This window comes from Pan troglodytes, chromosome 21, assembly GCF_028858775.2.
Source record: "Pan troglodytes isolate AG18354 chromosome 21, NHGRI_mPanTro3-v2.0_pri, whole genome shotgun sequence".
In the NCBI taxonomy this organism is placed as follows: domain Eukaryota; kingdom Metazoa; phylum Chordata; class Mammalia; order Primates; family Hominidae; genus Pan; species Pan troglodytes.
The window spans coordinates 7,595,078-7,609,763 of NC_072419.2; the positions used below are offsets into that span (position 1 = coordinate 7,595,078).

Below are 14,686 nucleotides of genomic sequence, written 5' to 3' on the forward strand. Positions count from 1 at the left end.
CCCAGTCCCAGCCCCCATTATCTCTAGCGGGGATCAAAGCTTCCTTGATACTGTCGGCATCTGTCATTGCTCCCTGGGCCCCCAGGCTATGCTCCACACATAGCCGGTGACGTCCTGGTCAACCTGTCAGATTATGGCCCCCTCTGCTCTAAACCCTGCCTTGGGTCCCGTGTGGCTTAGAGAGGACCAGGACTCCTTGCAGATTCCTTTAGTGGAGAACAAAATTCTTTGCTTTGGAAACAGGTAAAACAGTCCCCAGTGAACAGAGTCCAAACCAGGCTGTACTGGGATGGTGTGGGAATTGGGATGAAGCCTGTTCTAGGTCCTAGGCTGAACCAAAGCCCCATGGCTGGGGTGGTGCAGGGTGTGGAGATTTGAGCCTGGCCTGACGGTAAAAGGAAAAGGGCTTTAGCAGGGATGCCCCAGGGGTAGGAGCCCAGGCAGGGAGACATCTGGGGAGCAAAGACTTAGTGAGGGGGAGACCTAAATGATGCTCTCAGGGACCTCTCAGCTCCCATCCCCTCCATTTCACAGATGGGGAAACTGAGGTCCCAATCAGGAAAATAAAGTGCCAGAGGCTGTACACAGGAGCTAATGGCCAGATCTGGTGCAGACATATGAAAATCTGGAGGGTCAGATCTTACCTAGCTGTGTGTGTGTGTTTCAACTTAAATGTAAATCTTTGTAATTTTATTTTTCAAATGGGTGATATAAACACATTGTTCAAAATTCCAAGGAACAAAAAGGAGTGAAGTGAAAAACAAATTTTTCTGTCCCTGCCTCAACCCACAGTTCCCTCCCTACAGGCCACTGAGGGAGGTTCCTGGGTTTCCTTCCAGAGAAACGCTATGCATACATCTACATCTGCAGTAACTGTGTTTCCATCCCACCACCTGCCCTTTAGGCTACAAAAACCTCAGCTTGCCATTCCACACCTGGCTTCCTTTTGCTTAACATTGTTCATAGCATGTTCCACATTCATCCAGGTAGACTTGCCTCAGCATTGTAAGCTGCTTGAAATTCCATCTATGGGCCTCCATTGTTTGCTCATCTAGTCCCCTCTAGCTGGGGCTGTAAGATGTTTCTAGGCTTTAACCATCAAAAACAGGGCTGCTACAAATATCCTTGTACACCTGTCACTTAACATTCCCACAAGTCTATGTGGGGAATAAATCCTTTGAAGTAGAATTGCTTCAAAGTAGAGTGAAATCACACGTTTTTTTGGTCCTTTGTGTTTTGAGGCAGAGTCTTGCTTTATCACCCAGGCTGGAGTGCAATGGTGTGATCATGGCTCACTGCAGCCTTGAATTCCCAGGCTCAAGCGATCTTCCCACCTCAGCCTCCCAAGTATCTGGGACTATAGGCATGTGCCACCAGGCCCAGCTAATTTTTCAGTATTTTTTTGTAGAGACCAGGGTCTTGCTTTGTTGCCTCAGGCTGGTCTCAAACTCCTGAGCTCGAGTGACCCTCCCACCTCACCTCAGCCTCCCAAAACATTTGTGATTTTGACTATCGTTAACAAACTGCCCTTGGCAGAGGTTATGCCTAGTGGCTTCTGCCCCTTTGGAGGAGAGGCCCTAGGGTCTGCAGAGGCGGCCACAGGAGCCACAGAGTTGCTTATTGCACCCCCTCCCAATACGCATCCACACCCCCCAATCTCAGTAGCACCAAAGCATCTCCCACCAGCTTCCTTCTGACTTCTAGGTCTCCCTGAAAACGTCACCTCCTCTGAGAAGCATTCCCTGACCACCCCCACTCTACTCCACCTGTTTACCACGGTGTGCACTCTGGCTTCTACACAGTACTTCATGCCATCTGAAATCACTTTAGTCATTTGTCATTTGTCCAATTCCCCCACGAGAAGAGCCCCAGGAGTGCAGAGGTTTGTCTGCCCTGTTCATGAGCACATCCTCTATGCCTAGAATAGGGCTAGGCATATGAGAGGTCCTCGATAAATATTTGTGGAAAGAGCGGATGGGTCAGTTTTGTGTAAGGGGCACCAGATTTCCACTGAATAGTTGTTTGGCAGCTAGAAGCAAGTTAGGAGCCTCGAGCCCAGGCCCAGCCACTGCTGGAGCCTGTGAGAGGCAAAGGCAGTGGAGACCACAGAGACCAGAGAACAGAGAGCTAACTGGTGCCAGGGCAGAAAGAAAGGGGAAGAAACACCAGCACAGAGATGGGAGGGGCAGGAAGGAGGGTTCCCAGGAGGGAGGCCCATGGCAAGGGAGGGAGTCAGCTTGGGGTATCTGCAGGAGGAATGTTCTAGAAATGAACAAGACATAGTCTTGGTGCTCATTTACTTCCTCCAACCAACTCATTCAGATGTGCCGAGACCTGGGCATGGTGCTGGGGATAGAGCAGCTACCAGAACAGGCCAGGCTCTGCACTGCTGCTGCGGTCTCCCAAGGAAGATATCTAAAGGGCTACTCTGTCCCAGGCATGACCCCAAGGCCCTACAAATACAGCTCATTTAGTCCTTGGTGCTCCCATTGTCACCATTTTACAGATGAGGAAAGGAAGGCGCTGAGGAGATGAGCACTTTGCCTAAGTAGCAAAGACTGGATTTAAATATAGGCCTTTGGTCTCCAGAGACCACACCCTTAGCCACTTGGTGGGCTGCTTGTGGCAGCTAGCCTTCAGGATGACCCCAGGGATCCTGGTGCTCATGCCCTTGTGTAGTCCCCTCTCTCAACAAGTCAGGACTGGCTGGCATGACTAATTAGATATTGTAGAAACGTTAGTGTGACTTCCTTGGCTAAACCATTGCATTGTGTCTTCTGTCTTGCCCTCTCTTGGACCACACGCTCTAGAGGAAGTAGGCCACTATGGCCTGAGGACCCTTAAGCAGCCCTTGGGAGGAGCCCATCTGGAGGGGAACTGAGGCCTTCTACTCACAGCCAGCGCCAGCTCACCAGCCACAGGAGGCCGAGCCCCAGCCTAGGTCAAGCCTTCAGATGAGTGCAGCGCTAGCTGATACCTGAGTGCAACCACATGAAAAAAACCCCAAGTCGGAACTACCTTGTTAAGTTGCTTCAGAATTCCTGACCCTCAGAAACTATGAAAGATAATAAATGTTTGCTGTTATTTTAAGCTGCTAAATGTTTTAGGGTAATTTGTTATGCCACAATAGATAACTAATATACTGCTTTTCCAGAGCTTATAGAGGTTTAACCCTCTTGCTTCTCTTCTCTGCCATCCCCAGGTCTCAGTTTCCTCATTTTGACAATGGGCTGACTTGTGATTTATGAGGGTTGGCCCCTCCTCCTCTGCCTTGCTTCTGTCTCCCGGGCCTGCACCAGGCCCTCACCCTGTGGCTCAATGCAGACTGAGATGGTTTGTCTTGTCCTGTCTGAGCAGCTGGGCCCAAGCCTTCCTCATTGTTTTCCTCTCTGCAAGACATACTATTGCTTTTCTTCTGGGTCAGGCTCTGGGCAAGCACAGCCAGTGGGCTGAGAGCCAGGGGTAGAGAGAGTTGGGGACCAACGGGCTCTCACGGAGGGATGAGCTTCTCAACCCTAGCTCAACCCTCAATTCTTTGACACAGGCCCAGCGTCTCCAAACATCCAGTGTGGTCTGGGCCTGGAGCACTGCACTGAGAGTCAGCAAGCTTGCTCAATAGCTTTGCCATTTCCTTTCTCTGCCAGTGATGAGTTTCTCTGAACTTCAGTGGCCTCATTGTTTCCTCCTTGCAGAGGGCCTGGAAGGAATAGGGAAATGGCCACTGGGACCTGTGTTCTGTGGATCTGGGCTAGGATTCTTGTCTGTCTGGTTCATGAGGCCTAGCACAGTGCCTGGCACACAGTAGTGCTTCCCATATTTGTGGAATATTTGGGACTTCCCTGGCTCCTGAGCCTCACCTCTCATGGGGTGGCAGGTCCAGCGTTCATCCCAGGTGAAAGGCCACAAGGAGAAGATGAGGAGTGTGGAGGAAAGGGCTGCAGAGGGAGGGGAGCAGGGCCTGCCTCTGCCATCTGGACTTGGGAGGGGCTGCCAGGGTCCCTGCCTCCTCAGGCTCAGGTATGCCTTTGGTGGTCGTCTATATTTCAACCTTGATCTTGGGAGGTGTTTGCGATCGCTCACCTCCCTGACACTTGAATGTCACAGAATGGAGTGGTGTGTCCATTTTGCTTGGCAACATGCTTATTGAACAGTTATTATGTGGTCAGCACTGTTCTTACCACTAGGTATATGAAGTCCTTGCAGCCACCCTCCAAGGTAGGACCTGTTATCAGCCTATTTTACAGACGAGGCACAGAGAGGTTAAACAACTTCTCCAAGGACAGGTAGCTCTTCACAGGTGTAACCAGGCGGTGCTTCTGCAAGGCCACTTGGCTAGAGTGATCATGTGACAGCGCCCCTGCCCACCCCCCAACCTCAGCTCAACTTTGGGAAAATAGGGCAAAGTATGTTCTAGACACAGGGAGGCTTTGCTGGGGTATCTCCCCATGTGGCACCAGGCCTTTCTGCCTGTACAACTCCAGTGTGTACCTCTTCTCTTATTGGATCCCCAGCAGCCTGGAGGAAAAGGGTGATTGTTCCCCACACAAATGAGTAAACTAAGGCCCACAAAGGCCGAGCATTACTCACAGCTGGTAAAGGAAGATTTTTAACTTAATGGCTGAGCTCTTTCTATGTGACTGTCTTGCCTTCTTGGTGGCTGAGGCTGATCCTGCAGATGGGGTGACAGGGATAAGATTAGGCTCAGACAAAGATGGTGGAAGCTGGCTCAGAGGTCCACAGTCTATCAGAGAATGATCCTCAGTGAGGACAGGACAGAAAAGTGGCCACATCAGTTCCCAGTCTCCATGGTCCTCTGCGGAGAACAGGGTCAGGACCAGGGACATCTGTCTGGCTCCTGGTGAGCACTCCAGTCTCATCTTGGCCATGCTCTCCTCGCTCTCTGCACTGTAGACACACTGAATGCCTTTTGCTTTTGGCCCATTCTACCCCCAGGGCCTTTGCACTTGCTGTCCCCTGTGCCTGGAATGCTTTTGCTTCCTTTCCCTGTCTCGCCACTGCCAACCCAGCCTTTAGATCTCAGCTCTGTCCTTCTTCCTAGTGCCTCCCTCCCTCAAGGTCAGGCACCCATTATCCACCCCTAGCATCTCTCGGTCCCTCCTTCATGGCACATATCATGATTGATCGTTGCACATGGGAAATCACTAGGTTAGTTACACACACTGCTCCAGGGGCAAGGGGGAAGGATGGTCTTCCTTGCTCACTACTAAATCCTTGTCACTTGCATAGTGCCTGGTGCATTGTAAGCCCTCAATAAACAGTGGTGGAAGGGACAATTAAATGCATGCAGGAATGAATACTCTTACCTGACAAACTAAGTTCAGAGCTGTGTATACACATTTGTGTTTGTGTGTGGTGGGGGGCAGGAGTCGGGGGTTGCACATCTACACATAGTCCCAGAATTGAAAGGATGCATGATTTTTTCATGACATTTATGGCATGCTATGTATCTTGTTGCCTCTGGAGAGGAGAAACAGGGGTCTCAGCTGGGTGTCAGGAACCCTGGGTTCTGGGCCAACTCCTGCCACTGACCCTTGGGTGAATGTGATTGAGTCACTCCCTTGCCCAGGCTTAGTGTTCCCATCTGTAAATGGTGGGCACAGAGAGGTGATCTGTGTAGTGGTTAAGACTGTGGGGTCCGGAGCCAGTCTGCCTGGGTACGAACTCACCTCCCTCACTTCTTAGCTGTGTAAACTCCCTGGGCCTCCGTTTCCCCGCAATAAATGGGGATCATAACAGTCCCCACCTTTTAGGATGCCATGAGGTTTATGAGTCAATGTTTATAAGACACATATAAAGTGCCTGGCCCAGAGAAAGTCCCATATGTGAATTCACCACAGCAAAGCACTTATCCCAGAAGACAGAGGAAACAACAGTAGCATCTCCTGGTTCTCTGTGCTGGAGCAGTGCCAGGCACATCCCCTGACCAGCCATTTGAGCCTCACAGCAAACCCAGGCGATGTGTGTATCATCACCTCAATTTTATAGATTGAAAAACTGAAGCTCAGGTCTTTCTCATAGTTACACAGCTAATAATCTCACAGATGTAAAGTTGAGGGAACAAAAGGAAACTATAGTAAGATATGGATGGTACGACAGGATTCCTTCCTTGCACCGTGAATCCTGGAGTCTTGACGTTTACTGAGCACTTACTCTCTGCCAGGCCCTGTACTGAGCCCCACATGTGCATTGCCTCATTTAATCTCCTCAATAACCTGCAAAGTAGCTTCTGTTAGTGTCCTCACTTCACAGATAAGGAAACCGAGGCACAGAGTGGAAAAGCAATGGTCTGAGAAGGCACAGCCAGTAAGCAGTGGAGCTGGGATTCAGACTGAGTCAACTGGGACTCAGGGCCTACACTCGGCTTCTGTGGGATTTGCCCCCAGGCCCTGGGCCAAGAATGGGGTGTGTAATTGTGGGGACACCCAGACTGAGCTTCTGGAGCTCCTTAGCTTTTCAGAACGGCCACAGCTGCCTGAGGCCCTACCTGAATCATCCCTGGCAGAAAAGCCCTAGGGAGCCTTGGGCCAAGGGCTCCTGGGGGAAGAAAAATCTAGTAGCTATGGATCTCCCCTCTGGGGACCAGGGTCCTCTATATTTTCCAGGTCCCAACTAATGCCCAGGGACCCATCCACCATGGACATGGCTTATTTATTGGACAGGAAACTGGCTTAAGTTCTGAGATAACAGGTTCCGGCATCAGATGGCTGAATCTGACTTTGCCCTTCTTGGCTGTAAGATCTTGGGCAAGTCACCTAATCTCTTGGTGCCTCAGTTTCCTCATCTGTTAGTGGACAAGCAATCTTACTTCCTGGGTCACGGTGAGAATTAAATGCCGTAACATAAAGCACCTAGGACAGTGTGTGGCATGCAGTAAATGCTCACTAAATGAGTACTTACTCATTACGTCATAACTGCTTTTTCATCCTCCACTCATTCTGGCAGGCACGAGTATTTTGAGTTCCACTTTAGAGAGGAGCCAATTGATATATGTGGCTTCCCCGGGTTCCCATAGCTTTGAGTGGTACCCCTGGGACTTGACCTCCTGACCCCAACTTGGTCCTCCCCAGACCCCACAGCCAACTCTCAGGGTTCATTCCTGACATTTCAGAGCTGGCTCTGAGGTTATGCAAACAAACTGCGGCCAGAGTCTGACTGGAGGTGCAGGCTTAGGGGGCAGACCTGGGGCCCGTTTTCTAACATTTCCTGCCCAAGGAGAAGGGGAAGAAGGTCTGGGTACATCCCAGCCTGGCTGAGCTCTAAGGCCAGGGAGGAGAGAACTAGAAACATGTGGCCCTGCCCTCTGTGGCCCTGTCCTCTGTGGGATGGCTGGCCAAGCCAGTTGAACAAATAAACCCATCCTTTTGGGGGAAGTCGTCAGGGGGGCTGCTGCTGCTGATGCCTGCCCTGCACCCCCACCTCATCCCAGGCATGAGCCAGCTGGTCATCCCCAGGCCGGGGGTATCTGTGCCAGCTGTTTCCAGGCCCCCTTCTTGGAAAAATAATCCCATTCCTCTAAGAAGCAGATGCTGTTTCCCCCTCCCCATCCCCCAGTCCCAAACTGCTTAGAAAGGAGCCAGCAGTGAGGTTAGGAAATCAAACCCCAAGATATTTTGTTCGGCACCGAGACTCATTTCTTGTTTGGATAACTGAAGGCTGAAAATGCCAAGAATTTGTGGGCAGCCTGGGAAGGCTGGGGCAACTGAAACCCTGACTCCCAAACCAGGTCAGTTTGGGAGGGTCTCAGGCTGGGCAAGGACCCCACCCTGGATTCCTCCTTGGTGCTCTCTTGACCCACACCCAGTTAGGCAGGGCCTCACAACTGCCAGGCCGAGGGGCCCAGTTATTCTGAGGTTTGATGTCAGAGACCTGGAGCAAACAGCAGAGGCTGGGGCAGTGCCAGGTTGGGAGGCCCCTGCCCAGCCCCTGACCCCTCTCTGCTTGGCTTTGGGTGCAGAGGAGGAAGAGAAAGAGGTCTCGGCTGAGCAGCCAGCTGCAGGGTGGGCATTGGTCATTTGGCAGATGTGCCCTGGGTCTTCAGTGTGGACACCCGGGGAGGTAGAGGTGGGAGGGATGGCCTTGGGGTGAGAAAAGGAGGAGCTGAGAAAGAGACAGGAAAAGATGCAGGGAGTCACTTTGATAGCCAACCAGGAGAGAGAATCAGAGACAGAGACACCCACAGAGTTAGCAACAGTGAGTCAGGGCCACCGCGAGCGCCCCAGGAGAGATCCACAGAGGCAGAGAGACTCAGAAATAGAGAGACAGGCTGACCACAGTGGCTCGTGTCTGCCGTCCCAGCTACTTGGAAGACTGAGGCAGGAGGATCGCTTGAGCTCAGGAGTTCAAGGCTGCAGTGAGCTGTGATTGCACCATTGCACCCCAGTGTGGTTGAGAGAGCCAGACCTTGTCTTTAGGAGAGAGACAGAGAGAGGGAGAGAGGGACAGAGAGAGGGAGAGAGAGACAGAGAGAGGGAGAAAGAGACAGAGACAGACAGAGATAGACAGGGAGATGGGCAGAGAGAGGGCTGCCATGGACCCCAGGCCAGCAGCTGCTGGCTGCTCCCTAAAGGTGAGAAAGTAGTTCTCACCCGCAGTTTCCAGGTGGGGTCAGCCCTGCCTCTGGGAGCTCAGAGACTGGGGAAGATGTGCTGCCCTCAGGTGGTGGGGGTGGGCCAGGGAGGCTGGGGCTTGTGTCTGGTCCTGGTTTTCCTCATTCTCCTCATCTGTATAATGGATCGTTCTGTGGTGACATGAAGAGAAGGCAGAGGATGGCACTTCTTGGATGGGACACCTGGGGCAACTGGGGGAATGGCAGTCACACACGGGAGCCCTTATTGAGCACCTGCTGTGTGCAGAGGCTTTCTCTGCTCTGCTTCTCTTGACCCCACATCAAAGGTCAGGAGTAGGTGCTGTCATTCTCCTCCCAGCCTCCAGATGAGGCACTGAGAGGGAAGGGCCAGCACTGGGTCCTAGAGGGAGGGCATGGTGGACAGAGGAGGTCATGTTACTAGCCACTGAGCTGCCCAGCCCAGCTAGAGATGCCTGCACTGCAGCCGGCTCTGTCCCCCAACCTCCTCAATATTCCTGCCTGCAGCTTCTCATCCATATGAGTGGGGTGGAGCAGAGCCCAGAGCTGATGTGCAGCCCCAGGAGCTGGCTCCAGATGGGAGTTACTGGGGCAGGGGCTTTCCAGGAGCGAGGAGGAGGAGAGAGAGGGAGGCAGAAGGAGGGGGAGAGCAGGGAGAAGAAAGGGAAGGGGAGTGCAGGGGAGGAGGAGAGTATGAAAGAGGAGAGAGAGAGAAGGGGTGAGGCCGGGGCTCTCCCCATGCCTGATGAGCACTGGCAGTAGGACACAGCAAGCTGTATGCTAGGAAAGAGTGGGTATCTGGGGACTTGGAAACTCTGCAGTAGAAGGGAGCACCAAGAGCATCCCATCCTCTCTAGATCTGGCTTCCCTTGCCTCCTTGACACCTTCCAGAGTCAGGAAAAAGAACCTGCAGTTTGTAGTGAGAATCCAGCTTGGCTTTCACTGCTACATGGCTCTGGCAAGTCACTTTCCCTCTCTGGCCTGTTTCCTCACCTGTACACTGGGGGAACAGGAGGGGAGTTGGGGGCACAGGCTGAGCAGCTGATGGCCTCTGGGATTCGCGACAGGAAGGATCTCCCCTGTGTCTGTCTAGATGAACAGAATCTTGCTGAGAGCTTGTTCATCCCTAATGGCAATGGTGATGATGGTGATGACGATGCTGATGGTGCCATTAGATGAGTATTTTAAAACTCTTTTTTTAACTTTTCTGAGATGTTAGAGAAAAAGCCAAAAAAAGGCTTTGAGTTTCAGAAGATCTGAGATATGCCTGGACCAAGAGAAGAACCAGAGGAAGGTCACAGCCACAGCCACAGAAGGTAGCAAGCACTCCCCACTGGGGACCAGGAGTGTCAGAGGGGGCAGAGAGAAATTATTGTTTACATGAACCAAGGGAGACTGAAACCTGCTCATCTGTAGCCATTTGGTAAGGAAGTACCTGCAGCCAGGTCAGCTGAACTCCCATATCAGTGATCTTAGGCCCTACGGCACTCTACAGTGACCTGACTGACCCTAGCTCAGAATTTTCAGGCTAGGTGAATGGATGCCTGGAGAGGACATTCCACCCCAGGCTGAGGCATTGGACCAGGTGACCTTCTGATCCTGCAAGCCATCAATTCAAGCCATCAGCTCTCAGCCAATGTTTCCCAAGCATCCGACACCCAGGGGATTCAAAGATGGATGAGAGTGAGAGGTGAGACTTGGGGTAGGAGGCCCAGTGGGAGGTGATGACAGCATCCTGGGAAAGATGATGAGGCCTAAGCCAGAAAGATGGACCATGAGAGAAGCCTAGGCCACAGGATGGGCTGGGCCAGCTGCCTGGGGGATAGGTGGGAGCCACAGGAAGCCCCCAGGGCACAGCCTGTGGCTGGGTGGTGGTGTCACCCTAAACAGAGAGAGACAGGCAGGAGGAGGGTGTTTGGAGAAGAGCAGGGAGTCGTCTCAGGCAGCTTTGGAGTTGAGACACCCATGGACCCTCAGGGAGGTGTTGGGGGAGATCCAGGTCATGGGTTTTGGGCTCTGGATCCCATCAATGCCAATTTTGTGTCATGATGGAGCAGGATGGAGACCTGGGACCTGAGAGATTGGAAGAACATTTATGCATTCATGCATTCACTCATGCTACAGACATTTATTGAGTACCTACTGTGTGTTAGGCACTATTCTAGGCCTTGGGAACCCAGAAGTGAGCAAAAGAGACATGGCGCCTGCCCTGTGGGAGCTCACAGACCAAAAGAAATGTTTTTAAGAACATTAGGTAGGGATAAGTGCTAAGAAAAAAAAAACACAACAAAGCCAGCAGAAGGGATAAAGGGTGGAAGAAGAAGGGTGGTTATTTTATACGGGGAGGGCAGGGAGGGCCTCTGAGGAGATGACACTGGAGAGGATAGGAGGCTGGGGTAAGCAAAGTAGGAGTCTGGGAGAGGGAACTCCAGGGAGTAAGGGTTCTTGCTTTTATTCGGATGCATGGTAGCCCTGGGAGGAGGGAGAGGATGTAACTTAGGTTTTGATGGGGATTCTTTGGTCTGCTGCATGGAGAATAGGAGGTGGGGGCCGAGTGTTAGCAGGGAGCCAGGGAGGCAGCCAGGACAGCTATCCTGCCTGGAGCCAGAGGTGGTTGTCAAGCTTGTCTGCTGTTTAATACCTTCGAAAACTCCGGGAATTAGTTTGCATCCTTCATTCCCCAGTCATCGCCCAGACTGTCTCCTGGGTCCCTCTCCCTTTCCTTGGTAGCTCTCACTTAGGGACTCTGAAGAGTCCCATCTCAGACCCCCCAGGATGTCTCCTGTACCCTCATGCCCCGCCAGGGCCAAGCCTGCTTTGCACACCTCTGTAGTCAGTGCTTCTCCGAGGGTACACAATAGGTGCTCACATTGCTGAAAGACGAAAGCATGACAGGGCATTCTACAGCAGCCCTGGTCTTGGGCCAAAACCACGGTGGCGTCCTCAGCTCCTTGCTTCCTCCCACTCCGCATCCAATTCACCAGCAGAGCTGATGGGCTCTACCTCCAGAACCTACTGGAATCTTACTGGCCACACCCCCTCCTAGCCCCGTTCTGCTCCAGGCCTCCGGTACCTTGCACCTGATGGCTGCAGCGGCCACCTCTTTGGGCTTCTTCCTTCCACCCTGCCTCCTACAGTCTATGCTGTTGAAATCAAATCACGGGTGTCTGTCTCTGCTCACAACCTTGCAGTGGCTCCCATGACACTCAGAACAAAAGCTGAAGTCCTTCCAGTGGCCCCCCCAGCTGCATGGCCTGCCCTGCTGTCACCTCTCAGACCTCCCCGCACCCTTGCTCCCTCTCCTCTGCTCCAGCTACACAGGCCTTCACCCCATGGTTCTCCAGGCACACACCGCTGCGGATGCATTCCCTCCTCACGGTCAAAATACATGCAGCTCCCTTTGCAGAACGTTCCCTCAAATACCTGCCTGGCCCACTCTATCATTTCCCTTGTTCTCTGGGTTCAAATGTCACCTCCTCTGAGACGTACTCTCTAATGATCTGACCTCAAGCAGCCACCCAGGGCCGCCACTTGCCCTCTTCCTTCTTCATTTTGCTTCACCATCTGACATAGTAGATTATCTCTTACTGCCTCTTTCCCCCACTAGTCCAGAGGGGGACATACTATACTGTTGTATCCCCAGCACCCAGGAAGGCTTGGTCAGGGCTGAATGGATTTCTGTTGGATGAATGAAAGGACGGCAGATAAAGAGCCAGGTTGCCAGCTGACATTGCCCAATCTTGCTGTGTGGCCTCAGACCCACCCCTGCCCCTCTTTGTGCAGCTCAGAGACAGCCCTCTGTGCTCAGGGAAGGCCTCTTGGATGGACACTCCACCTGCTGATTGTGACAGACCCCAAAGCCGCCCTCTGCCCCCTGCAAACCTCCCATGCCCCGTACCTTCTTCAGCCACTGCGTGTTGTTCTGCAGTGCCTGCTCCAGCTGTTTCACCTGCTGGGTGGGCAACTTCCCCAGGTGCAGTGGGTTGGCCAGTGATTCTCTCTGGAGGGTGTTGGAGTCCCTGGAGACCTCAGGCCCTGGAGGGCAGGGCTCAGACTTGGGCAGCAAGAAGGTGTAGCTACAGTGGCCGTGCTGGACTACAAGTGTCTCGCAGCCCCTATCCGCCTCCTGCCTTGTCTGTTGAGCCACAGACATGGTGGCAACCACAAGGAGGAGGCTGCCCTGCAGCATGGCTAGCTGGGAGAGCATCTGAAGATGTGTCAATGGCGAGGGATGTCTGCTCAGAGCCCTAGGGGCTGTGCCTGGGATGTCCTGCTGCAGCCAACAGTGGCCAGGCTTGCCTGCAGCTGCAGCTACAAACCTCTGTCTGGCCGAGCTCTGTCCAGGCAGCTATTTATACTTGCCCTGAATACCACGGCTGCTCTGCTCGCTTCCTCTCACCGCCTCCCTCCGCCCCCACCCGACACCCTCTCACCTCTATTCTTCACTCCTTCCCTTCCTCCTTCCTCAGTCTTGGTGGCACGTTGCCCTTACCCTAAGCGTGCACCAACCTTGTTCTGCCTGCCTCACCTCTGAGCCCTCTGATTATCCAGTGAGGCCTGGCTTCCCTGCTGGAGGGGAGGGAAGAAAATAGCACACAGACAAGCACACACACTCATGCACACACTCACGAGCACACACTCACACCCACGCTGACACGCACACACATTCATGTACACACAAACGCCAAGCTCCAATGCTGCCCGCTTTGGAAAACCAAATGCAACTTAACTCTCCCTTCCTGTCTCTGTCTTGGTCTCCCTCTTTCCCTCCACCCCCATCCCCTGCCCCCCCAAGTCTAAGATCTCAAGTTTCAGCCCCGCTGCCATCCCCTTCTCTCCCTGCTGCACCTTCCTCCCTCTGGTTCCATGTTAGCGCTTGGAGTAAAAGTGACCCCCAGAGACAGCAGAGGGAGGGGAGGAGGCAGAGGGGTGAGGCTGGGGAGGGCCCAGCGAATCCACTTTGCTTCTGGAGACACAGAAAATCCTTCCAAGGTGAGGCAAGTGAGCAACCCAGCTGGGAGTTGCTTCCTGTCCTCTCTTCTCCCTCAGGGCCAGGGGAAAGTGGTATGCCCCAGGATGGCCCTGGCTTGGTTGCTTGTAACAGTAATGAGAAGTTGTCATGTCCTGGGGCAGATTGTCCTGGGGCTGCTGGAGTGGGGATGTGGAGAGGAGGCAGTGGGGAGAGGAGGTTGGAGTGCCAGGAGGCTAACCCTAGATCTCGCTCCCCGACAGCTGGCCACGAGACCTAGGGCGGGCAGCTGTGCCTCTCTGGGCCTCCACACCCTGATCTGTAAACTGCGTAAACCTTATCTCTTGCAGAAGGAATGCGTGTGAGTCCTCAGCATGGGGATGGAGAAGTTTTCAGCTTCTGGGTTCAAATCCTGGCTCTACCATCTACCAGCTGTATGACTTTGAGTAAGTCACTTAACCTCTCTGTGCCTTCATTTCCTCCTGAATGAGGAAAATAATACCACCTACTTCACACGGCATGAAAATTAGGTGAGTTAGAGCAAGGTTGGCACAGAGCGAGCACTAAATAAATATTTTCCCCTGTCAATGTTATAGTTGCCATTGCACCTCCCCTCCCACAACCCACTGAAGCATAAACTCCTCTAGGGCAGGGATTTGTCCCTGGGGGACATGGTCTCCAGGCAGAAGGTGCCCAGGAGTTGGTGGGGCCTCTCCTGCGTGGGCTGCCTTTGTGTTCTGCCAGCTGTTTGGGCTTTTCCTCTCTCCCTGCTTGTTTCCTCAGAGTAGGGGCCAGTCTGGCTGTTTAGTATTTTCCTTTTTGTTCTCCCAAATCCCGATAGAGTTTTGAACTGGGGCAGGCTGCTTCTGGGCAGCTGTGAACTGCGGTCTCATCTGGGGACTGAGAACATTATACCAGGTGTGGGGCTTTGGCAGGCAAAGGAAAAGCAGCTGGTTATCAGCCTCCAGCCTCCCCTGAGCCTTCCCACATGCTCTGAGCTCTGCGTGCCCCGCTTGGCCCCAGTTGCCTCAGCTGTAAATGGGGTCATAGCACCCTGACCATGTGAGAGTAACGTGGACTGATAGCTTATCACAGCTCTGGGTGCAGAGAAG

The 14,686-nt window shown here is 53.1% G+C and overlaps 2 protein-coding genes across 2 annotated transcripts in view; one reads left to right on the forward strand and one right to left on the reverse strand.

Moving 5' to 3' along the window:
- ANGPT4 (angiopoietin 4) overlaps nucleotides 1-12,911 on the reverse strand; it is a 40,151-nt gene extending 27,240 nt beyond the window's left edge. The window contains exon 1 of the mRNA XM_016937275.4: nucleotides 12,504-12,911. Coding sequence (XP_016792764.1) covers nucleotides 12,504-12,812 — 309 coding nt within the window. The 5' untranslated portion in view covers nucleotides 12,813-12,911. The remainder of the gene's footprint in view (nucleotides 1-12,503) is intronic.
- Nucleotides 1-14,686, forward strand: part of FAM110A (family with sequence similarity 110 member A) — a 139,152-nt gene that overhangs the window by 97,583 nt on the left and 26,883 nt on the right. The window contains exon 3 of the mRNA XM_063803325.1: nucleotides 13,925-14,020. Within this exon, the coding sequence (XP_063659395.1) occupies nucleotides 13,925-14,020 (96 nt within the window). The remainder of the gene's footprint in view (nucleotides 1-13,924; nucleotides 14,021-14,686) is intronic.